Source organism: Coffea eugenioides, chromosome 11 (assembly GCF_003713205.1).
Source record: "Coffea eugenioides isolate CCC68of chromosome 11, Ceug_1.0, whole genome shotgun sequence".
Taxonomy (NCBI): domain Eukaryota; kingdom Viridiplantae; phylum Streptophyta; class Magnoliopsida; order Gentianales; family Rubiaceae; genus Coffea; species Coffea eugenioides.
The window spans coordinates 50203918-50227967 of NC_040045.1; the positions used below are offsets into that span (position 1 = coordinate 50203918).

General features: G+C 37.3%; 4 protein-coding genes and 1 long non-coding RNA gene across 8 annotated transcripts; 3 read left to right on the forward strand and 2 right to left on the reverse strand.

Moving 5' to 3' along the window:
* Positions 1-980: 980 nt before the first annotated feature.
* On the forward strand, positions 981-2569 carry LOC113752833 (cysteine proteinase RD21A-like). The gene is made up of 5 exons (XM_027296884.1): positions 981-992; positions 1122-1286; positions 1404-1544; positions 1806-1927; positions 2401-2569. Exons 1-5 carry the CDS (start codon positions 981-983, stop codon positions 2567-2569), a joined length of 609 nt encoding a protein of 202 aa, XP_027152685.1.
* A 636-nt stretch (positions 2570-3205) lies between these two features.
* Positions 3206-5333, forward strand: LOC113751345 (UPF0481 protein At3g47200). Its single transcript, XM_027295321.1, has one exon. The coding sequence runs from the start codon at positions 3529-3531 to the stop codon at positions 5143-5145; it is 1617 nt and encodes a 538-aa protein (XP_027151122.1). The 5' UTR covers positions 3206-3528; the 3' UTR covers positions 5146-5333.
* Positions 5334-5775: 442 nt separating this feature from the next.
* LOC113751346 lies at positions 5776-6287 on the reverse strand. The gene is made up of 2 exons (XR_003464817.1): positions 6063-6287; positions 5776-5952 (listed from the first exon to the last, which is right to left on the reverse strand). It is a non-coding gene; the product is annotated as an uncharacterized LOC113751346 (long non-coding RNA).
* Positions 6288-8284: 1997 nt separating this feature from the next.
* LOC113753260 (phosphatidylinositol 3,4,5-trisphosphate 3-phosphatase and protein-tyrosine-phosphatase PTEN2A-like) lies at positions 8285-15380 on the forward strand. Its single transcript, XM_027297363.1, has 13 exons — positions 8285-8505; positions 9388-9812; positions 10189-10286; positions 10375-10399; positions 11134-11225; positions 11842-12018; positions 12102-12188; positions 12281-12345; positions 12421-12497; positions 13433-13479; positions 13661-13791; positions 14186-14255; positions 14505-15380. The coding sequence occupies exons 2-13, from the start codon at positions 9389-9391 to the stop codon at positions 15024-15026; spliced, it is 1815 nt and encodes a 604-aa protein (XP_027153164.1). The 5' UTR covers positions 8285-8505; position 9388; the 3' UTR covers positions 15027-15380.
* Positions 15381-15567: 187 nt separating this feature from the next.
* On the reverse strand, positions 15568-20233 carry LOC113753258 (small RNA degrading nuclease 3-like). 4 transcript variants are annotated; one of them, XM_027297359.1, is made up of 12 exons: positions 20060-20222; positions 19707-19889; positions 19482-19571; positions 19164-19232; positions 18583-18723; positions 18331-18447; positions 18178-18247; positions 17957-18057; positions 17447-17581; positions 17264-17371; positions 16604-16708; positions 15568-16306 (listed from the first exon to the last, which is right to left on the reverse strand). In XM_027297359.1, exons 1-12 carry the CDS (start codon positions 20090-20092, stop codon positions 15974-15976), a joined length of 1485 nt encoding a protein of 494 aa, XP_027153160.1. In that variant the 5' UTR covers positions 20093-20222; the 3' UTR covers positions 15568-15973. The 4 variants fall into 4 exon arrangements, with proteins under 4 accessions (XP_027153160.1, XP_027153161.1, XP_027153162.1 ...); XM_027297360.1 differs by lacking the exons at positions 19707-19889; positions 20060-20222 and having other exon boundaries at positions 19164-19237; positions 19482-19556; XM_027297361.1 differs by lacking the exons at positions 15568-16306; positions 16604-16708 and having other exon boundaries at positions 17258-17371; positions 20060-20227.
* Between the last annotated feature and the right edge of the window lie 3817 nt (positions 20234-24050).

Genomic DNA, 24050 nt, shown 5'->3' on the forward strand with positions numbered 1-24050 from the left:
CTTTCTAATATGTCTGTCCACTATTTATAAAGCCTCCCCTGAATAATCATGGAGTCGTCCAAAGTTATCCGCGTTTACTCTTAGTAGTTATGTCATCTATGAGTATAAGTCCTACTAGGTTATTAGAAGTAGTATCTTTTTTGAACTTTGACTTTGATCTTATCCCGAAAACTTGACCGTTTTCAACTACGACAGCTAGCTGCGCTCAGTTCGGGCTTGGGGTGGAGTCCGAACAGAACATCTGACACGTGTCCACAGAGGATTTCTCCCTCTACATTGTGCTTAATTAAATAACCACATAATGCAATATCAGTAAAATTTGTGCTAAAAATGGGCGACAGATTCAAATGAAACCAGGTAAAGTCTCGGCGGCCATTAAAAAAAAAAAAGAAAAAGAAAAAGAAAATCAGTGCTGCCTGCAGGTGACCTGCAACACAGGTAACATGGCACTAACATCTAGAGATCAATCAAGCCACTTCCGAAGAAATCTTTGGCAGTTGGCCCTGTTGCATGTTGTTGTTTATTAATCCAAGTAATGGCCATACGTTAATTAGTCAAAAAAGGCTCCTCACTTTTAACAATACAAGTTGATTCAGTTGATAATGATGAGTCATTTTTTTAACAAAAAATTCCCTATAACACACCCTGATCCGTCAAGATGGTGATCCTGGCCAAACCCATCAAAACATGGTGACATATGATTCGTTAAGATGTACCCACTCGCGTCCCATGCAGTTAAGACTAATCAATAATTCAAGAAAGTTGGTAATGGTTTTCTCACCAAAGGATAAATGAAAAGAAAAAGAGTACATGATCTTGGACGGAAAGCATTTTTAATGGCTTTCTCACCAAAGGATTGATGCAGCATATGTTTATTCTTCTTTTCCTTTCAATTTATGATAATTACCAGAAATAAAGAAAGTCGATTCCAAAGAAAAAAAATTGTATGGATAAAGTTGATTTTGGCCCACTGATACTTGATGGATGCACCGGTAGGTTTTGAATTAGTACGAAATCAGTGGGCATAAGGTGTTCCGAGAGTGAAATGAAGAAGGACAGATGGCCCATTGGACGTATGAGAGAAATTAGCATTAACTGGCCTTGCTTGTGTTGTTAAACAGGAAGCTGCTGGGCGTTCTCGAGTCGACCATAGCTGCAGTGGAACAAGAACCTATAACCTCTGCTGCAATGGGAGCATTAGGGACTATGCCTTTGATTTCATTATCGCCAATGGTGAAGATGACTACCCATACGAGGGACTTAACGGGATTTATGACCCCTCTCGTGTTCGTAACATTTCATTTACCCCCCGCCCCCTTTTGTTCATTTATGCATCTTTGAAATTTAAAACACATTTTTCTTTTGTGCTTAATATATCATTGTTATATGTTGAATTGTTGCAGAAGAATGCCAGAGTTGTAAGCATAGATGGGTATGAAGATGTACCACCTTACAGTGAGAAAGCGCTGCAAAAGGCAATGGCACACCAACCTGTTAGTGTTGCAATTGAAGCTTCTGGCAGAGCATTCCAACTTTACGTGTCAGTTAGCAGCTAAACCCTTCCTTTTGTTGCGGTAGAATTGAGGTATATATGTAGTAAAATGAATGAAGGGTTTATGAATCTTCTTGCTAAACATTTTTTGGTGGAGCAAATATTTGATCTATCAAATAATTATCAAATGGGATACTAACTGAATTTATGTCGTCAATCAGTGTAAAAAGTATTTGTTGCCAAAAGTTGGATAAGCATTCAGGTGTACTGATCTCTCACTGCATCTAACTCTAACTTGGTAAAATTTTCACAGGGCATATTTACTGGTGCATGCATTAAACCATTGGTCGGGTACGGGTCAGAAAATGGTAAGGATCATTGCGTGGTGAGGAACTCATGTGGGGAGAAGACGGATACTTTAGGCTGGAGCGCAATGTGATTAAGTCGAGAAGAGAATATGGAAATGCCGAAGGGGGGAAGAAGCAGCATTTAATCATCTTCTTTTTGCTGCTCTCACCCAACTGAAGAAACAAAAAAGCACAAGCTGCAAGTCTGCAAATATCATCGTCTGTCCAGCGTCTTGAAATGCCTTGTTGGATTACCAACATTAATTTCTATCACCCTTTTCTATCTTGGTTTATACCTAGCTAGATAGTGAGGAAAGGTTTGTGAGGGATATTGATTTGGACAATGAGCGTGTGAACTGAACTGGGAAGCAACCTGACGTTAGCGTGTTAGCTTCACATTGCTTTGAGCGGACGCTTAAAGCTATCTCCCTTCTTGCTTGTGTTACTCCCCATTAGTTACTCAAACACAGCGATGGCGATCAACAATTCAACTTCATTTCAAATCATGAAACAATTTTTGACAATCTTAATACTGGTTCTCTCTTTATTCTATTCTTTCAGCGGAGGTATGAGCTTTAAACTCCTTACTTCTGAGAAGCAACTGGAAAATGTTTTAAATCACGGTGGCGCAGTAACTAAGAAGAATGCATCCAATTTGCTTGTGGGGCTTTCATGCTTTAGTTGTAGGGATGAAGCGTGCACGACTAGCTTCTTCAGCTTCAACAATTAGACTGAATTAGTAGGTAGGGTGGACCGTGCTGGTGTCATATTTTGCTCTCTCCAGCAGACATGAATTAACAACAAATATTTTGCACTTTCAAACCACCTCAATTCATTCCCCATGTTTAATTTTCACTAAAAAAGAAAATAGGTAGGGCTAAAATACACAGAATAATAGTCCAGAATACGATGGATGATTCACATGTTGTGTCGTCTCTGATTATTCACTTATTATTTTCTTCAATGCTGTGACTTGTCTACGGCCTTGGTGTTAAATGCATCTTCTTCTCCTTCCTATATTTTGTCTAATTCTTGACAATGGCGGTAAAGACATTTGCACTAAGATTTTAGCAATACAATACACTAAAAAAGACATTAGTGTTTTTTTTTTAAATTAAAATATAAGTGGGAGGACTTAAATCCAAAATTTCTTACTTATACTCCTTCTTCTTGAACCATCCGACTCATCTCTCGAGAGTAAAAGCATTAGATTAAGTAAAAATTGATACAGTATTAGAATATATATGTATATACCACAGAAAGTCATATTATATCCAGATTATATGCCATGCGTTGAAGGTTGAACACCAACCTAATTCCTTATTAGGTTAAATATTATTGCCTTGCTTCTTTTTACCCATATGCTGTAATACACAGTACTACAAAACAAGTTGTCCTGTACATTTCATCATGATAGAATAGAACACCGAAAAGCAAAAGGAAGGGGAGTTTTATTACAAATGACTCGCGTGAAAGTTGGAGTTGGATTGGCTCAACTTCAACGTCAAAGAATTATTAGAAGTCACCAACTTTTTCATTATTGTTCCATGGCCAGCATGCTGATTTAGAGATTCCTCCAAGAAAGCGTACCGACTTTTTTGATAAAGCTTTTAATGGTTAACGGAGAACAATCTACTTGACGAAAACCTGGAGAAATATCACATACCTTTTCCTTTTCTCTCTCCGACAATGGTGGCTGTGTTCAACAAAGAGCTCTTGAGTTGGTACCTCATCACCCTCAAACTCAACGAAACTGTTGAAGCTGGACTTCAAAAGGTTCAAAACCCTACAACTGCAACTCGGTCAATTGAACTCTCACAAGAAGTACGAGCCCAGCGGCCGCTGCAGGTGCAGAAAGAACAGCATCAACCCTTGGATTCATTGCAGGTTGCGGTCAAAGATGTAACTAGTAATGTTGAAGAGGGTCCCAAATCACCAGAACCAGAGTGGGTGATCAGCATCAGAGAAAAACTTGATCATGCTAACCAAGATGATGACGCAGTTACATGGTCAAAGCTCTGCATCTACAGAGTGCCTCAATACCTGCGAGAAGGCGATGATAAAGCTTATCTGCCCCAGATTGTCTCCTTGGGACCTTATCATCATAACAAAAAGAGACTTCGCAATATGGATCCTCACAAATGGCGTGCTGTTTACCATATTCTGAAACGGACTAATCAAGATATAAAGCTGTATCTTGATGCTATCAAAGAACTTGAAGAAAGAGCTCGTGCTTGTTATGAAGGACCAATTTGCCTCAGCAGCAATGAGTTCGTGGAGATGATGGTTCTTGATTGTTGTTTTATTCTGGAGCTCTTTCGTGGCGCTGCTGAAGGATTCAATCAGCTTGATTACTCTAGAAATGATCCGATATTTGCAATGCGAGGCTCAATGCATTCCATTCAACGGGATATGATAATGCTGGAGAACCAAATTCCTCTATTCGTACTTGATCGGCTATTTGGTCTTCAGATGGGTCAGCCGGACCTGAAAGGAATAGTGGCTAAGCTAGCTTTGAGATTCTTCGATCCATTGACCCCGACGGACGAACCATTGACAAATAGTGACAGGACCAAATTGGAATCATCGTTGGGACACACTTCCGCTTTTGATCCACTGGCGGAACTAGGAGGTCTTCACTCCCTTGATGTCTTCCGAAGGAGTCTTCTTCGAATAGGGCCTCAACCAACACCCAGGATTTGGGTAAAAAGGTGGTCGCATTCCAACCGTGTAGCAGACAAGCGAAGACAGCAGCTACTCCATTGTGTCACGGAGCTAAGAGAGGCTGGGATTAATTTCAAGAAAAGGAAGACTGACAGATTCTGGGATGTGAAATTCAAGAATGGAGTTCTCAAGATTCCTCGGCTCCTAATCCACGATGGCACAAAATCCCTCTTTCTCAACCTTATCGCTTTTGAGCAATGTCATCTTGACAGCACCAATTACATAACCTCATATGTGGTCTTCATGGATAACTTGATCAATTCCCCAGAAGATGTAAGCGTCCTACATTATGATGGGATAATCGAGCACTGGCTTGGCAGTGATGCTGAAGTTGCTGATCTTTTCAATCGTCTTTGCCAAGAGGTGGTTTTTGACATAAACGACAGTTATCTTTCTCCATTGTCTCAGCAAGTAAACCGCTATTGTGAGCACAGGTGGAACACCTGGCGAGCAACTTTAAGTCACAAGTATTTCAATAATCCGTGGGCAATTATCTCCTTCGTTGCTGCAGTGGTCTTGTTACTGCTAACTCTTGCGCAGACGTTCTATGGGATTTATGGCTACTATGAACCGCATTCTTAAGCCTGTTATACAATGGTCTGTTTATATTCATAATCAACAAGAGAGAATTGCTTGAACGCATTACATATCTATCAAGAAACAGTGAATTGTTTGATTTTAAGGTAGGAAATGAGTGAGCGAGCTTTCTCTGCAACCTAATGGAATTTACGAGTCATTCTACTATCTATGAAAGGAGCTTCGTTATTACATTCAAGTTCAATAATCACTCGCATCCTTGATTTCGCCTAATTCAGGCCCACATTTATCAGACATAAATTGCAAGCAGAAAGCATCAAGCACCACAGAATACTTGTCTTCGTCGTCTGTAGTTTAATGTCAAGAAAGCATCAGGCACCACAGAATACTTGCCTTCGTCCTCCTCAGTTTTATGTGAATGCTAGGAGAATCTATTACATAGGCAGGCATTGAATCTGAAGCAGGGAAGGAGGATTTTGGGTAGCATCATGAAACCCTATTCACTCTGGCACCGTTGCTTGTTCATGGACAAGCACACGATGGTGGAAAACGACACCTGAACCATACAGTCTTCCAAGACTTCAACCGTCAATTAGGTTGAAAGCTACTCTTGTATGTTAGTATATCCTGAAGATAACTAATGAAGTGCAGTAGGCAAGAGTAACAAGTTCAAAGTGAAGATTAATCCTGTTCTTTTGAAAATTAAGCAACTTACATTCTAGCTATGCCATAAGCTTGTAGCGTCACTAGGAACAACCAAAGGAGAATAATCTAATTGGATTGCCAACAGCAAGGCCAGCTCTTCTCAAACTCATACAAGAAAACATTTTACTAACATTCCAAACGGCAAATCTGTGTAATCAAAAGCAAAGTTAGCTCATTTACAATCTGCTTCACGCTCCAAGCAGATTAGCAACAAAAAGTATTGTACGGTTGTGCAAATGAACAGAATTTGCAATTACATTTCAATATGTCACCAAAAGAAGCATCACCGTCAGACGTATAAGCAAGTAGTCAAACCAATATTTCACTTGTCGAGTAGGTGCTGGTAAGCGCGCCAAACCTCAAATATCCGCCGCGAAAACAACCAGGGACGACTGGCCTTCTCGCAAGAGACGGCGGCAGCTGCTGTTCCGGCGTCCATGGGAATTGGGAGGTCTTTTACTGTTGGATGCTTGCTTCAGGACTTCAAAGTTCAAAGTGCACTTCGGCTTATTTCGGTGGGGCGCGTTGGAGCGGAAAGTCTTGACTGGGACGCGGGTGGGTCAAATTCTGTACACTGTTTTTGTTGTCTGGGCCTCAAGTTTGGGTTTCTTGTGAACATACGTTACTTAGATCCCTTTAACTTCTTGCACGAAAATGCTGGATGGGCTATAACTGGGCCTTTCTAAATTTTACTTCATATGCGTGGATATAGATTAGGGGGCAAGGCATATCCATTCGAAGTTAGTTTTGAACCAAAAGGTTTGTCACTTTTGTAATTTTACGTAATTCTCAGGACATAATAACCTACTGATTGTACAATTTAGATTCTGTTTACCGTCATTACTCCTTACCGTTCTCCACAAAATGAATTTGAGGTGCATTGACCTCTCTGCCCTTTCTTATGTATGAATTTTAAAACATGTCATGAATCAGTAATTTCCCAAACAAATATATAGAACAATTAGTTGGTTTTGTCCAACTCTTTGCGCAGGGATGCTCATGGTCTTTTTCGTAATTTGAATTTCTTTATTAATCGTAATTTGAATTTCTTTATTAATCGTAATTTGAATTTCTTTATTAATGAGTCATGTAATCAGGGTTTATGACGAGAAAGTTAATATTGATTTTAAAATAATTTTTTGGTTAGATGATTATTTATTAAGCTGGTAGTTTTATTTGTTTCTTTTTTCTTTTTTTTTTTTGGTTTGGTAGTATAGTCAAGAAAGCAGATTGGATACTATTGCTCATTATTAACATATTACTCACAGTTTGAAATATGTCTGTTGATTGAAAACCAGGATTAAGAAAGTAGATTGGCACCATAGGCACAGGTGGATAGATTGTTAAGGACAGCTTGGTCATTGAATGTCTTGGCAGCCATTATTTATTTTTGTTTGTTTTTTCTTGATAGGAATTTATCCATATCCCCGTGTAGTAATATATACATTTTCAGTATACGTGAGATTAATCTTGCTATGTATATATAATGTATATTATGTTTAGCCGTTGGTTGAGTGACCAAATCTTTGGTAAAAAAAATAATAATAAAAGGAGGAAGAATAAAATGACCAATTACCCAATTTGGATTGCATTTTTCTGGGTTTTTTTATAGAAAAATTACTATAGCGATTTGATCTATGTGAAATAAAAAGGTGATTAAAAATTGTGTTTACGAAAACGTAGCAATTATTCTGAGAAAAATTGCAATCCAAACGGCCCCGATCTTATCCAAAGTTTGAGCCGGATCACCGGGTAGGGCTGTCAACGGGCCGGGTCCGGGCCGGAATTCATTATTCCGGACCCGGACCCGAATTACTATGTCGGATCCTGATCCGACCCGTTTACCCGACGGGTCTTTTATTCTATGTTCCGGATCCGGATCCGGGTCTACCCGAACAAATTTACCAAAATTTATAATTTCTAATAAAAATGAGAAAAAAATATATTTGTAAACTAATTTCTAACTAATGCAAAGAAAAAATCAAATAAGAAAAGAAATCAAATTAACTTTATTAAAATACATCACCCTAATCAAATTATATTGATAAATATATATTTTTTAAATTATTAATTCATTTATATCCGGATCCGGGTCTAAAACGGGTCGGAATACTATATTCCGTATCCGACCCGTTTTTTGTTTGACAAAACGGATCCGGATCCGGATCCGGAAAACGGAATTAAATCTCTACCCATACCCGCAAAAATTTCACGGATCTGGTCCGGATCCGGGTCTAGACCCGACCCATTGACAGGCCTATCACCGGGGCCCTGGATTGCTATGCATTAACCAGCAAGGCAGCAACGTACCACTACTATATGATTTTTTTTTTTTTTTTTTGTCAAAACACTACTATATGATAGTGCCAGTAGAAATTGCGAATTGTGGCTGAGTTGGCAACTACTAGTGTTGGTATAGTAAAGCCTACTGCACCGAATCGTAGCTCCAAAAATAACAATTAACCTTTGCTGCTCCACCACCTCCATCGCGGCCTCACCTCCATTTTAATTCCGACCTCACTATTCTGCAAGCGTCAAGAGCGCCGGAGCTGATACCTCTACGCCTAAAGAAGAAGAAAAGAAAAAGTTAAAAAACTATAATCCTAAAAGGCTAGAAAGAAGAAGAAGGAGAGATACAGTCTTAAGCCTCGCAGCATTGTTCGAGAATAAACGGAGGATTTCTGGATCTTCATTAGCTCTGTGAGTAGGCCCCCGCATTCTGATCCACATTTAATTGCTTCGCATTTCGCGATTTCTATGTCAAATTATACTTGCTTACCTAGATCTCGATGACTTCTATCAGACGTAATAGACTCTTCACGTCGCACACGTAGAACTAATTGTCCGTGAATTTGTTTGCTTATTTTATTCTTATTATTTCTTGCATTTGGTACGCGATTGATTGTATTTCTCGTCATTCATCTACTGAAATTGAAAATGACGAATTAGAGGTCGAGATGGAAATCCACGCATTTTATTAGTTGTTATTTTGAAAAAAAAAAATTTGTTGGATTGAATGAAGCAATTATAAATGCATTTACATTTTCGTATCTCGTTTTTAATTCTTTTTAACAGAGTAGCATGCTATGCTAATAAATATATGTAAATAGTAGCTTTTTTCAAAGCAGTTTTATCGCTTGTGATCTCTAGTATTGCTGGTTTTCCCTTTTCAGTATTTTGCATCATATCTACCCGTAAGGCTGCACAATGTGACAGTGTTTGTATCATCGATTTTCTTTTCTTTCTTTTTTTTTTTTTGGTACTAAAAGCTATTTTATTTGAATAAGTGAAACGCATGGTAGATTCCTCACAGACAAGCCACAAATGTGTATATTTGCAGACTGACATTGCCATACCGCCTATGCATTAACTATACGAGCGATGTGGAGAGATATGATTTAGATAACTGAAAGAGCACGCTTTAGTATTTTTCAATTTGTTTCCATGCCAACTGAATGGAAGAGAGTAGCATTGGGTGTTTTTAGGTGTGGAATGAAGGGACATGTGAAGAGGATGTCGATATGATATTTTATTTTTGTGTCTTATCTAAACTTGTTATCTTTTTTTTTTTCCTTTTTGCAGAATGGATACTAATTCTGGTGATTCAGCAAATCCTCATTCTAGTGAGGGTTCAGATGTCGAACCTCGTGTAGTGACTGCTACTGCGGTAGACAGTTCCCCACGTGGCTCATCTTCTATGTTGTCGACATCTGCCATATCTTCTTGGGCCAAAGGTCTGAAACTTCCACAACCCTTAGCACCGGCGACACCAAACTCACAGGCCGGAAATGCTCCCAAGTCTGCATTTTCACGTCTAGCCAGTGGATTTGGACTGAATTTGCCTTTGAAACCAAATGATAGTTCTGGAGACAGCTCAGCTGCTGCACAATCAGGTGTTTTTGAGTCGCTCACTAAAGGAATAGTTGATTCATCTTTCAGTGCAGTTAAGGCTGTTCAAGTTAAGGCACGTCACATTGTCTCACAGAACAAGCGAAGATACCAGGTCGATCAAGTTCTTATTTCTTTGCTTTAATTGTATGACTAGTCTTTGCTCTCTGCGATTGAACATTAACAATCTTTTGCCACTATTTCCAAAATCTGGATGAGTAAGTGTGAATAAACCTTTTTTTTGGACATAAGACGTTTATGCAATTGAAATTGATATGATGGCTACACAATGAAATATTGCTCATGTACCTTGTCAACTTGGTTTTCAAACTCTCGATGAATTATGAAGTTTATTGCAGTTGAATTTCTCCAATTGCTTAATATGCCACCCACTTATGTTCTTATTTTCATTTATGAGAAGCAAGGACCTTTTGTAACACACTCATATATCTAGACAAGTAACTCTGGTATTCTTTCAATGCCTTATTTCAGGAAGGGGATTTGATTTAGATATGACTTATATAACTGAGAACATCATTGCAATGGGTTTTCCAGCTGGTGATATGAGTTCTGGATTTTTTGGCTTTGTTGAGGTAAAAAAAAAAAAACACAATTTGCATATGAAATGTTCCCAAACACATCTCAGTTTTACTAAGTATATTTGTTGGAAATATGACACAGGGTTTGTATCGGAATCACATGGAAGTGTGAAACTTTGTTTTCATCAAATTGGTAACTACTAGTTGTATACAATTTGCTGCCAAAAATATCTGTACAGAATATGTATTTCTACCATGAAATATCTGATTGGACCATTTAGTTACTGTACTTTCCTATTAAGGTACCAATGTACCATCATCACCTCAAAAAGTTAATCAATTTCCTAAAACAAGGTAAATTTATATATTATTGCCACTCTTTTCTTTCAAAATTAATTTTTAGTTTTTAAGCTAAATTAGACATGACGTGCGTAAAAACATATCTGGAGAACAATGCTTTGTTTGTTGATTGGATTACCTGAATTAGCAATGGTTTAAATAAGATATGCATGTTATCCCTAAGACCCAGCTCAGCTTGTAGGAACATTAGCTAGGTGGCGATGAGGACCCTGGTTCAACTATCATTTTCTCCGCTTTCCATTTTCCCCTTGTAACGCTTGGCCTCGCCCTTGAACTCAAAACAAAAATATAAGATACACAAATTGGTAATGTAGTTACCTTGATCAGGACTGTTGCTTTTAACGTCACATGGGCCTCATATTAATTCACTAACTTTTACTTCAATCCCCATGATATGTGCTCAAGGCATGCGACTAAAATGGATGGTGTACTGCTATTGAACACTTGAAACTGCCTTATCTCACTATATCTGCTCCTTGTTCGCTAGCTTTAGATAACTTTTCTACTCTTCGTTTTACTTGCTGCTTTTGCAATTTGATATGCCTTATATATTTCTTTGGTTTTCAGGGGAAGTACAAAGTATACAATCTTTGTTCAGAGAGGTTATACGATGCGTCACTGTTCCAGGGAAAGGTGTTGTTTTCTCCTGCAATAAAATCTGTATTTCAATTTCATTCCTGCAATTCAAGAGTCTAAACCAAGTGTAGCTTGACTGTCATTTGTGATCTCCAATTTATGCTCTATAAATTTCTGGAGTGAAAAGAATATGAACAAAGGAATGAGGGTAGTTTTGATTTGCTTTTTGATCATTCAGTCAGAAAATGCTGAGTTACTTAATATGTCTTTTTAATGATTCATTTTGAAATCTCGTAGGAAGATGCTGCCAGTGGAAAAAAAAAATTCAAGAGCAATGCTCTGATAGGATGAAGGAGGGGGCAAAGGAAAAAGATTTTTGAAAACTAGGAAAGAACTCTTATTTCAGGGAAGAAAATGGTTTAAAGAAAGTGCAACAAATACAATCCTAGTCGTACGCAACAATTAATTAATAAATATAGCAAATTTTCGCTCACCCAGAGAGGAAGTGACCATTGGTGAAAGCGTGAAAGCAGGCTGGAACAGTGTAGTTTTTCCTCTTACATAAGCCTTTTTTTTTCCTTTTTCCTTTTTTTTGAAGTATTCCTCTTACATTACTTATATCACTAATGAGAATGATAGTTTAATGTGTCTGATACGCTTAATTCTTGTCCAGGTTGCCAGTTTCCCATTTGATGACCATAATTGCCCTCCTATTCATCTTATTAAGTTGTTCTGTCAAAGTGCTTATTCATGGTTGAAGGAGGACATCCTGAATGTGGTGGTTGTCCATTGTAAAGCTGGTATGGCAAGGACAGGATTGATGATCTGTAGTCTTCTTCTGTTCTTAAAGGTAAAATATGTTTCAGAGAAAATGCTGTTTTTGATGGGAAAAGCTGAAACATGTATTAGTCCCACACTTCTCGTCTTTTGCAGTTTTTCCCCACAGCTGAGGAGTGCATTGATTACTATAACCAGAAAAGATGTGTAGATGGGAAGGGTCTCATTCTCCCTGGCCAGATTGTTAGTCAAAAATTTGCACGAACTGTTTTTCTGAATAAAAGTCTTATTTATATATGTGATCTAACAAATTTTCATTTTTCGCTTTTCCATAGAGGTATGTGAAGTACTTTGAGCGCATTTTAACGCACTTCAATGGTGAAACTCCGCCTGGACGTAGGTACTCTTCAGATTAGTTACTTGAAAAATACAAAGTATTGAGCCATCAAGGTACTGAAAAGCTACTATATTGCAGGTGCATGCTGAGGGGATTTCGACTCCACAAGTGTCCTTATTGGATCAGACCTGCCATTACCATATCTAATCATAGTGGTAAGTACTGGGTTGAGCCTCATGCTAACTTTGCCACAGTGAGAAGCAGTATTTTGTTACTGTTCTGGTGATTCGTTAATTTATTCGGTTTGAGAAGTCACCTACATTTGGTTGACGTTGCTTTATTTATTCGTTTAATTAGTGTCTGTACAATTACCATTTATGCCAGGTGATGTACTTCAGTTTTACTGTCTCTCAAAAGTAGCATCTCTCATGTGATAAATTTTAGTTTGGGGAATATCATCATCCAAAACCAAATATGGTTTAGGATTACTGCCAGATATAGAACTTTATATATTAATGCAAACCAATGAAATCATTATCATTGGCTTTTTTAATATCTTGTCTGAAGTTGGGAGTCAAAGGAAAAGTAATTACATGTACCATTGCATTTGTGGCAAGTCCCTGTCAGTCATGCAAACCAGGAAAAGGGCTTTTTACCCAATAGCTTGAACATGACTATTAACATCTGATTTCAATACGGAGCTTGATTTAGAGTTATTTCATCTTTGAGTGAGAGAGAGGGATTGGTCTTTACAATTGCTGCACATGTGAGCGAGAGGGATGGGTCTTTCTCTAAACTTCCAAGATAAATAAAAAATTATACATGTCACTAGTAGTATTAGGGTCTGCTTCGTGTGAGATATTCACTTTCATGCAGCCAGAGGCAACCAGCACTTCTTGCTTACTTTTGAAGATCAATGAGAGCCCTATGGAAAATAGCAGTAGAATTTCTAGAAGATTATTATGTCAGTAGCAATCTCTTATATGTGGAGTATAGAGAACAAAAAGGTTCAGAAAGTTTTAGACCTTGCTAGCTGCAAGAATAGAAACTTTCTTTATGAGCAAAATGTGACTTCTGACTCTTTAAGCTATCCTTTTTTGAATTTTAAACCAGTTTTGCTGAACTGACGAAAGTATTTACATGTCTGCAGGAGTTTTATTTTCCACTAAAAAGCATCCGAAAACAAAGGACCTAATGGTATTCTATATCATCTGTCACTTCATTACTGCCTCATTTTTACAAGTAAATGTATTTGATTGGCTGTGCTGACTACTCGAGAGTTATTCTCTTTTTCATTAATTGAGTTTAATTTATGATCTATTTGAAAATTTTGTATGGGGCTACAAAACCATTTAATTTTTTGCGTTTCTTCTTGCAGCCAGAAGACTTCTGGTTGCGTGCAGCAAAAAAGGGAATTGTGGTCTTTGCTCTACCAGGGGAGCCAGGTTTAACAGAATTGGCGGGGGATTTCAAAATCCACTTTCAGGATCGCCAAGGAGATTTCTATTGGTGTGTAAACTGTCCTGGTATCTGCTTCTTTTTAGTGCATGTCCAATTGCAGCAGCATCCCATCACGCTTGTTGATTTTTCTCTGAAATATGTTGCCTAAATATGTATGCATTTGGTCATGATCCAGTAGCATCTGATTGCGCGTGCAGCATGACCATCATAGAAATATTATCTGTGGTATTTTTAATTAATTTCCTAGAGGAGAGCAAGAGGAGTTTCAAGGATATCAAGTGCGCATCCTTTAAAACATTGTGAAGTGTTTGATAAATTCTTAGTCTTCATGAGCTTTGATTAAATTTGAAGCATACATTAAGACTCTTGACAAATTTATATTTTCTTTAGTTTCATATTTCACCTTCTTTTTTTGGTGGTAAGCTGTTTCTCCTTCTTTCAGTTGGTTGAATACGACAATGATGGAAAATAGAGTGCTTTTGGATTCCTCTGATCTTGATGGCTTTGATAAGGTAAATCAAATACTTTTGTTTGTTTATAAGCAAACTCTCAATTGTAAGTCATTCATCTTTCTCATCTTTTCTTTTCATTTTTTCCAAGATTTTGCTCTTACTGTAACACAGTTTCACCTTTTTGTAGCTTTATTTGTTGTTTCTCAGCGCTATTTAGTCGTTCTTCTTTAATTTCATCCTTTTCGTTTTTGGGTAAAATAGAACTTTAATTTAATTTCTTCCTGTTAACAAACATCTGGCACTCCACAGAGGAAATTGCCTTCTCCAGGTTTTCAGGTTGAGATTGTGATGATAGACTATGATGGTACAATATCATCCAAATTTAAAGCTGATCAAGTGGCAAAGGGGTCTGATGGACGAGTAGGAAGTCAAGCATCATCAAATGATAGGAATGACGCGAACACTGCTCAAGTCGAGGTTACACCAAAACGAGATAATGATGACGATGTTTTTTCAGATAGTGATGGAGAGGGGTCTGTACCCTCAAGAAGAAGTGTAGATAACACATCATCTGCAGTGGGAACTACTTCACCTCTTGAATCAGGTAGCAAAGATAACCAAATTACATCCTTCACCGATCAGACCAAACAACTCTCATTGGGGAGCAAGGAGTCCGCACCTTTTCAGACCAATACGTCAAAAGAAACGAAATTTGATGTTGTTGAGAGGGTTGACTCTATTCCAAACCTAGGTTCTGGTGATATTAAAGCTATTGCAGCAGATGCTTCTGTTTTCAGTTTTGGAGATGACGAAGACTACGAAAGCGAATGAGCAACAACAGTTGATTCGCAGGTTAGGATTGGTTTCCGTTGGCGCTATAGTGCCTTGAATTTTCTGACAAATTAAAGATATTTATTTTTCCTATACATATGCTGACCTTTCGCGTCCCTGCTCCTAGTTGAAGTTCTTATCTGTCATTGTACAGGGAACAGAAAACGTTGTTTTTGGGTTGAAACCCGAATACTATATATTTATACACTCATATGGCCATTAATTTTAGACTGCGTCTGCTGACAATCATATGGAATTCAGTCCAGACATCAGGATCGGATGAAAACTCTCCTCATCCTACAATAAGAACTGCTTTGCTTTTGTTTTTGTTGATCTTTCACTCCCTTTCATGTTTCCTCTTCTTTTCATGTTTCCCGAGCATTAAAGCCAAACACTCTTGTACTTTGCTCCACACATTAACGAGGCTCCCAAGCTCAGGCAAGTCGACTGTGAACTCGAGTCAAGCATTGACATGCTTGCAAGCAGCTCGAATTATCTTACATCACAGCTTGAAATATCCCCTCAAACCCAGCACAACTATAAAAAAAATGAAAAAGAAAGGTCGAACTATAAATTGTAAAAAGTAGCAACGCCCACCTCGTGAAATACATGAACTGTTTCTACCAAGGGCGCAAACCAGCGGAAACGTGAAAGTCTGCAATAAATGATAATCGCATCAAACAAGAGCTTCGCACGTCAGTAAGAAATCTATAGTTCGTACTGTAAGCATAAGGACCCATGGACATTAGGCAACTAATTTTCCTCTAGCAGCAAGTGCAGCATCTAGCTTTTCTCAAGCCAAACACCATAAGAACTCTTCTTTAAGCCATGAGTTTCTCGCATACTACTGAGTTTCTTCTTGAGTAATCTCTCAGCTTCATGAAGCACGTAATGCTGTTCCTGTATTATTGCCACATCAGCCAATCAGAAAACCGCTACATGGCAGATTAAAGTCCTTGCTTCCTTGTAAGAGCAACAATGATCTTGTTCAAGCTGGATATTTCACGATCTCTTTGGCTTAATTCTTGCTTCAATCTTTCAATCTCCTCCAAACGACTCTGACACTGCTCTGTGCATGCCCTAGACTCCTCAACTATTCTGCACTCCTGATCAGTATGCAACTTCTTTGACTCAGTTAAGGCCTCCTCAGGTTCGAATGATCTTTTCTTTGATGTAATGACACCAGGAGAATCTTTAGCCATTTTGCGGACACAAAAACTACCAACAATTCCTCTATTGAGATGAAAAGATATTGACTTCTGTGATCGTCCGGAGGTGTCCTAGGAACAGGCAGATCAGCTATGTCATTAAAACTACATTTGGAAACAGAATGAATTACAGATTAAATCCATAATGATTCTAATAATTGGGCAATTTTACTTCAGTTAGGGTAAATGCGACGGAGAGAGGCCAGGCACAACCAGAATCATTTATGTTGTCAGCGAGATACATGAGACAATAACTTCAATTGGCAAAGACTTGTCACTCAGAGAGTTTTATCCTACTATTGATTTGGTCCAAAGATCAAACCTATCAACATTATGTTGGAGGGAAGAGAGTGGAAAGTAAAACAATACCTTATCCAAGTAGCCATCAATGCAATCAAATGCTTCGTTTGCCTCTTGCTGATTTTTGAAAATTGCAAAGACCGAATATTTCGATCCTTTGGCCTTTTTATTAGCCTGCCAGCATTAACAGGTAAGCAATTCCAACCAAGCACAATGTGTGTTTGCATGCATCAGAGAGAGTGAATTCATCTAATCACTGCCCAAGATTTACAGAAACATTTTGCATACAAAACACAACTAGCACCCAAAGAGTGTTGAGTGGGTTTTTTTTTTTTTAAGGTGTAAGTGGGAGGTCTCAAACCCAAGTCCTCTCAGTTACACTCTCTCCCCCCGTGCCACCTGACCCATCCCTCCCCCCTATTGAGTGGGTTGAATTTAGTAGGTTCATTTATCAAGCACTTCTGCCAGTGAGGCAGCACAAGCATGAACTGCTGCAACACCACCTTTGTGCCCCCCTTAATGTGGCCAACAAGGAATTGTAAATGATGAATACTCACAAGTAACATTTGCATGTTTTATTGTGAAGAAATTGGATACAAAGCCTAATGCTTCAAAAAAGATCAGTAAATTACAGCATTAGAAGCATCACCTACAGATTACTATAAAGTGATATTAGCATAGAGCAAGTTTAACGGAGATTACTTGTGAAATAAGGATAGTTGCTCAAACCTTCATTTCAATTGTAAAGTCTCCTGGAATAACTTCATGCAGATCTTCACTGTGAACATTCACTGGAATTCTATGAACTAGTAGTTTTGCCAAATCCGCCTCTTGTGCCTAATTCCAAAAATTCAAATAACATAAAAGTTGGTAATTCATTAAAAGATAACAGAGATGGAGTTCTCAACTTACATCCTCATGAACCAATGGAATTACATTCCCTACTCCTCGTTCAATATTGGCCAAAACGAGTTTCATTGCGGCACATGCATCATCTAGGCAATTGTGAGGATTCTGCCCCTTCCGAAGCTCATAACCTAATATAGACTGCAAAGAATATAAAGTCTGATTTCTTCACTGAAGTACACAAACTGTAATTCATGCATATTACACATGAAGAGAATGCAGCAGATGCTAACTATTACAGAGCTTATACATCAGCGAATTGGACTTCATTTGAATGTTTGTCTAGAAAAAGTTCCATCTATATATTGAGATACCCTGTTTACAGGCATGTCTGCTTCCGCACCCCTTAAACCCAACGACAGAAGTTTTGAAATATCCAAAATGCTTATTTATATTTATTGTTCTCTCATCTTATGCATGTTAGTTAACTTGTTACCTGGAGACAACTATATAACTCAATAAATATTCAGAATTGAAGGAACCATGAAATACTGGTTTCACAAGTGGCAGCCTTACCTTACACAAGTTACTTAAGGAAAGTCTCCTGCTTGAAGGGCCATCCCCATGCTTGAAGATATAGGATGTGTCAATTACTCTTGCATGATCCAACTTCAGTGCTGCAATATTTTGCACATGAAAACAGGATTGCTATTGAGTAAACAATGAACCTTCTTTTCCAAAGGACTATACATGAAGCAAAAAACACACGAAGTTTAGGTCAAAGGACACCAACCCACCTCGAAGATCATTATTCAAACTGTGACCAACTAAGATAGTTCCATGTGATAGGAGCTTCTTCATGGATTTCTATATGATCAAATAATTGCAGAGGAAGACATTAAAACAAGCAAACACATGGGTCAGAAAACCTATTAACTAACAAAAGATACCTGTATATCAGACAATGAACAAGTAGCTCCATCCAAATCTTTGGCAGCAATCCCAGTGATCTCGGTTCTGTAATCTACCACTGCCTTACTGGGCTTTACAAACTCATTTAGTTTAACCTGAAACACTGCCAATTCTAATTATCTCATTCCAACTCAAGGCGAGAAGAAAGTTCTCCAGAGGTCAAGTATTAAAGAGGATTCAAGCCTTTATAGCTTTAAAGATTAAACTTGATCAACGTATTCAACATATACCTGCAAATTGCGGTCAACAACACAGACCCTCACCAAAGCTTCAGTTTCATTTTCGCAAAGAACCATCTCACAATCAACAGCAACCATAGCAGTAGATGTCATGGTCTTGGACTTTTTAGTGCGCTTCATAACCAGCCAGCCCTGCTCAAAACCATTCAATAAATGAAAGCTTAAATTACATCAAAACACCTACATTTCCTTACCACAGGAAAAAATATTTAAACTTACACAAGAATCAACTGAAATACAAGAATATTGCTCTAACACATGACCAAGAACCTAGAAATATTGTCCGTCTTCAGACATTGGCAAAACCCAACAGCAAAGTAATGTTGACATTGCTTATTTGGGTTAACAAATCAAGAACCATATCAGTCTTCTAATAAGACAAAAAGGGTTTGCACCAAAGTACTGTTATTATTTTGTAGCATTGGTTTGGTGGAGAGTATACCACAACAGTTAAACAGCTTCTTGGAGAAAAAACATAAAACCACAACCATCACCAAGATCCAATACACAATCATGCTGCATTTTCAAAGTAGCACATTAAGTAGGAGTAAATTCAACATGGGAAGACCAACCTCCTCATGTGACGGGAATGAATAATCAATTGGATACTGGGGGTGTTCAAGAGTTAAACGAACCAGCCTCTGCACTGCCATAACAGCAACTCCATAATTTGTAAAAGGAAGAAATAGAGGCATAAAAAAAATTATAAAAGATCAACATGGCACTGAAAAGCATAAAGCGTCCAGCTGAAAAAGAGGAGCAAAAGCGTATTAACATCAGCCGCAGCATTGAATGCAAGGTCGGACACATATCATCGTGTTCTTGATACAATAAATAAAAACCGAAAGCTATGAGGAGTAGTGATTGTGATAGATGACATGCAGTAAAACCTGTTCAGGGGATTCAGCATCAGGAGAAGTTTTCTGGAATTGGTAAACTGCGTCCCGGTTAGAATGGCACTCCAGCAGCTTCTCAAAGAACTGAGAAAAAGTACAGCACAAAGTCCGATAATGTCAAGTTTGGGCTTTTCTTCTGGGGGGAAGGGAAACAATAAAAACTACCAACTTCACAAATTAGCTTGAAAATTACAGATTAACTAGCAAAATTGGGGTCACCTTCAAATCATCGTCTTGGGTAAAGGTTTTTAAGAAGGCAAGCAAAGTATCAAGGGGCCTCCTAGAAGGGTCGCTCAAGCTGGCTCCAATTTTCTTGTCATAAAAATTCAAAAACTCCTTCCACCCACCTTTGCTACCCTTCATTCCTCGCTTTTGAGCCAACTTTACCATCTCCACGAGCACCTACTCAAACAGAATCCATTTGTTACTAAGATTAAACTAACCAAGGCTAGTTTCTGGTTCTGAAACCGACAGAACACAGCTAATCATCAGGCCGAGGAAAAATTCACAAATAAATAGAAATCAGAGAAAAAGCCTTAACAAGTTCAGAGGAAAAAAGAAAAAAGGCTTACTTCCTTTTTAACTGAAGAGAGCATCTCGTCCATGGATGACTCTGTGCTTCAGTGCGTATCTGTGTGAGACAGGAGAATAAGACGACGAAGGGATCTGGGTTTAGGGTTTAGAAGTTTAGATTCCGTCCGAAGCTGGTTTTGCCAATGAACCGGGAGCAATGGTCAGACCGGCTTTGGCCCAGTCAGGAAGTAAGGTTTTTTTTTTTTTTTTTCGGGCGGGTGGTGTGGGCGCCGTTCTCTATCATGGCAAGTCCTGCGACATTTACTACTTTTATGTTTGTTTAACTTTTGAAGAATCTTTTGTTGGATTCGTGAACATTAAAATATTTCTACAAGTCCACATTAAAATCAAACAGAATTCATGGGGGAATTCTCAAAGCTACATTGACAACAAATCATTAACCGATAGATATAAATATACTGAGACTTGTCCACAGTGATGGTTTACTTTTGATTCTTAGCGTTGTACACTATGGGCTTGTTTGGAACCTGAGTTTTTTTTAAGTTTGTCTTAAATTTTATTGTAATGCACTGTAGAAGTTTTTGAAAAAATTTTGTAGAAGTTTTTGTAAGGTGAAAAACTTTTTTGTAGAAGTTTTTGTAAAGTGAAAAACTTTTTTTTCCTTTTCTTTTTTTTCTTTCTTTTTCTCTTTCTCTTTCTTTTTCTTTTTCTTTCTTTCCTTTTTCTTTTCTTTCCTCTTTTCTTCTTATTCTTCTTCCTTTTTCTTTTTCTTCTTTCTTTCTTTCCTCCTGTTACCTCCCAGCAGCAACTCACGCCCGCCACCTCCGCGCCGCCCCTCTCTTCCCTTTCCCCTTCTCCTCCCCTCTGCCCTCCTACTCCCCTCCGCCCGCCCCTCCTTCCCTTTCCCCTTCTCCCCCCCTGCCCCCTACTCCCCCGCCACCCCTATGCCCACCATCCCTTTCCCCCGCTCTCCCCCGCCACCCCCTGTGCCCCGCTACCCTCCCTGCCCTTTCCCCAGCGGGACCCCCTCCCCCCGCCAACCCGTGCCCTTTCCCCAGCGTGCACCTTCTCCACAGCCATCAACAAGCCAGGCGCATCTCCGCAGGATGGGGAACGAAACAGCAATATTGGTCGACACTGACGGTGGTGTGGGTTGGGATAGGGGTGGAAGAAGAAAAAAAGGGAAGGAAATTTTTTTTGTGTGTTTTGGGTATTTTGAAGTGTGTAGGTAAAAAACTTTGAGAAGGTTTTTTGGGGTTTCTGTAGCAAAAGTTGTTAAAAAACTTGTAGGTAAAAAACTTGTCCAAAAATCTGACTTCCAAACAGGCCCTATGTTCTAAAATGGGTATTCGCCTGGTCTAGTAATGTTCAAAAAGTTGAATATAATCAATTGAAGAGAAAGCAGTAAAAATGAGATTGATATGTTAGTCGAATTAAGAATGTGCTCGGATACCAGATCATTTGGGATAATTTTTTTTTTAAAAAAAAAGAATATTGTATAATATTTCTTTAATATGATGTATGTAAAATAATAAAGTAGTTATAAAATATGTTGATGATGTAAATAAATAAAAATTTACAAATAAACTACAATATGTGTGATAACCTGATAAGGGAGTGTTTTTGGGAACATAAAAAATGATTGCCCATGGTTTTGATGGGCAGCATTCTTTTCCTTATTTTATTTTGGGCAGGGGCTGTGTGAGATACCTAGAAAAAAAGGGAGTGTTTTTGGGAACTCAAAAAATGATTGCCCATGGTTTTGTTCTTTTCTTTTATTTCCTTTCCTTTCCTTTTTGAATTTTTTGAATTTTAATTGTTTCGTTGACGTCTACTGTAAGGTCACCAAATTCATATCAAAAACATAAATTTTCAACTAATGATGTCAAGTTTACATTATTAGCACAGACTAATTGTAAATCAAATCCAAATATAGAGGATAAATTCACACCTCTTCAACTTAAATACACACTTTAAATGCTTTGGTGAATGGTATCGTTAGCATAATACTTTATATAATTGTAAAATTTAGTTGAATAGATGGATTTACCATTTTCCAATCCGAAATACGAGTGAACTAGTGTGAATACCCGTACTACGCACGGTACTGACATTATTAAAAAAATGAAAATAAAATGGTGAATTGAAAAATGTTAAAAAATTGTACCAACACAATTAAAATGTAATATCTGTCTAACAATAGTTTGAAATATGATGGAATGTGTATATCATTCAAAAACTACCTTTTTCGGAAGATAGATCCTGAAAAAATAATAGAAATTTATATTAGAAAATGAATGATATATGAATAAAACTGAATGTAATTAAATGTTGTTAAAATGAAATACTTACAAATATTATGGATTCAATTTGATAATCCTGCATGAATGTGCGAACACTCTTCACATCAATCAACTTTTAGTACGAAAGCCAAAATTGGTGATTTAATTAATTCTGTTGAATTTTGTGGAGTGCGTAATACAAATTAAAATACACGATCTTTGCATAAATTGATTGTTGGTTGAACAACCTATCACCATTGTCCTGAGAATTAAGTACGTGTGAAATTCAAAATTAGTGGAGCAACCTACCATCGTTGTTAAAAAAAATGATAGATGGCAACAAATGTACAAAATAAGAACAAATCTTTTAAATATTCGGTATTTTGATGTGTTATTATTCTTTTGTATTCATGATTTTTTAGAGTTGTAAGATTAAATAATATTATTGATTCGGAAATGTTGTATTGTTCACTTTGCAAGTCTATTTTGTATTCAAGATATTTTAGAGTTGTAAAATTAAACAATAGTATTGATTTGAAAAATATTATAATTTATGTTTTGCAAGTCTATTTTATATTAATGATTTTTTAGATTTGTAAGATTAAATGATATTATTGATTTGATAAATTTTGTATTTTTTGATTTGCAAGTCAATTTCGTATTAATGATTTTGTAGAGTTGAAAAATGAAATAAAATTATTCAATTTAAAACTATTATTTTTTTAGATTTGTCAATCTAAATATTTTTCTTTTTCTTTTTCTTTTTCTTGGAAGAAGGATATATTACCTTGTAAATCTGACCCTATGTTATAGATTAACCGGTCACTAAGTAACCATTCGAATTGAGGAAGGGTATGGTTAGCTAAATTAGAAATGAATTGATTATTTGATCCATGAGCACCCTTAATTTGTGTACTTAAGATCATATTTAAAAAAATATTAAATATAATTACATGAGAAAGGTATGAGAACATTACCAATTTGTTCTGCTGTAACTATGTTAGCAGGCACAGCATGGTGTGTACCAGTTTGTTCTGCTGTAACTATGTTTACAGGCACAATGTCTTGCGTAGCAGGAACAAATTCTTCAGACGAGTCTGCATAATTTTAAAAATTCATAAACATTATATCATGAACAGTAAATATAGAAATAAGGTGTATAAGTTACATAAATAGAGTTGAAAATGCAATGGTAATAGTTAATTATGTGTTAAAAATAAGCGAGAAATCTAGATCTTACCATCGTTATGGCCATCACATGGCGACATTGATGTGAGGGGAATTTCAATAATTGCTGAGTCGTTATGTATTCCATCTAATATTATGTCATGTAAACAGTTGATTTAGCAAGATAATGCAGCAAAAAGTGTGATTATAATATGAGTTTAACGATATAATAAACTTTATATTTACCATGATCACGCTAGATCACTAGTAATATCAATGGCTGTCGAACTTGAGAAGAGGCAGAATTTTCATTTCTTTGATCTAGAAATGCATTAAAATATATATTAAACTAACAATCAATAGTTTTTATATTTGTTTTAAATGTAATGATGTGATACATTGTATGAGAATTGTTAACCAAATAAATACAATAGCTAAAGAAGAAATAACATCAATGGTCAGATATACAATTATATTCTAATCAAAAGAAAATTAAGTACCAATAGAATTGTTGTTAACACCCACAGTTAATACAGTAATCCCTATATAAATATATTTTGGTACATGTAGTAATTTGAAA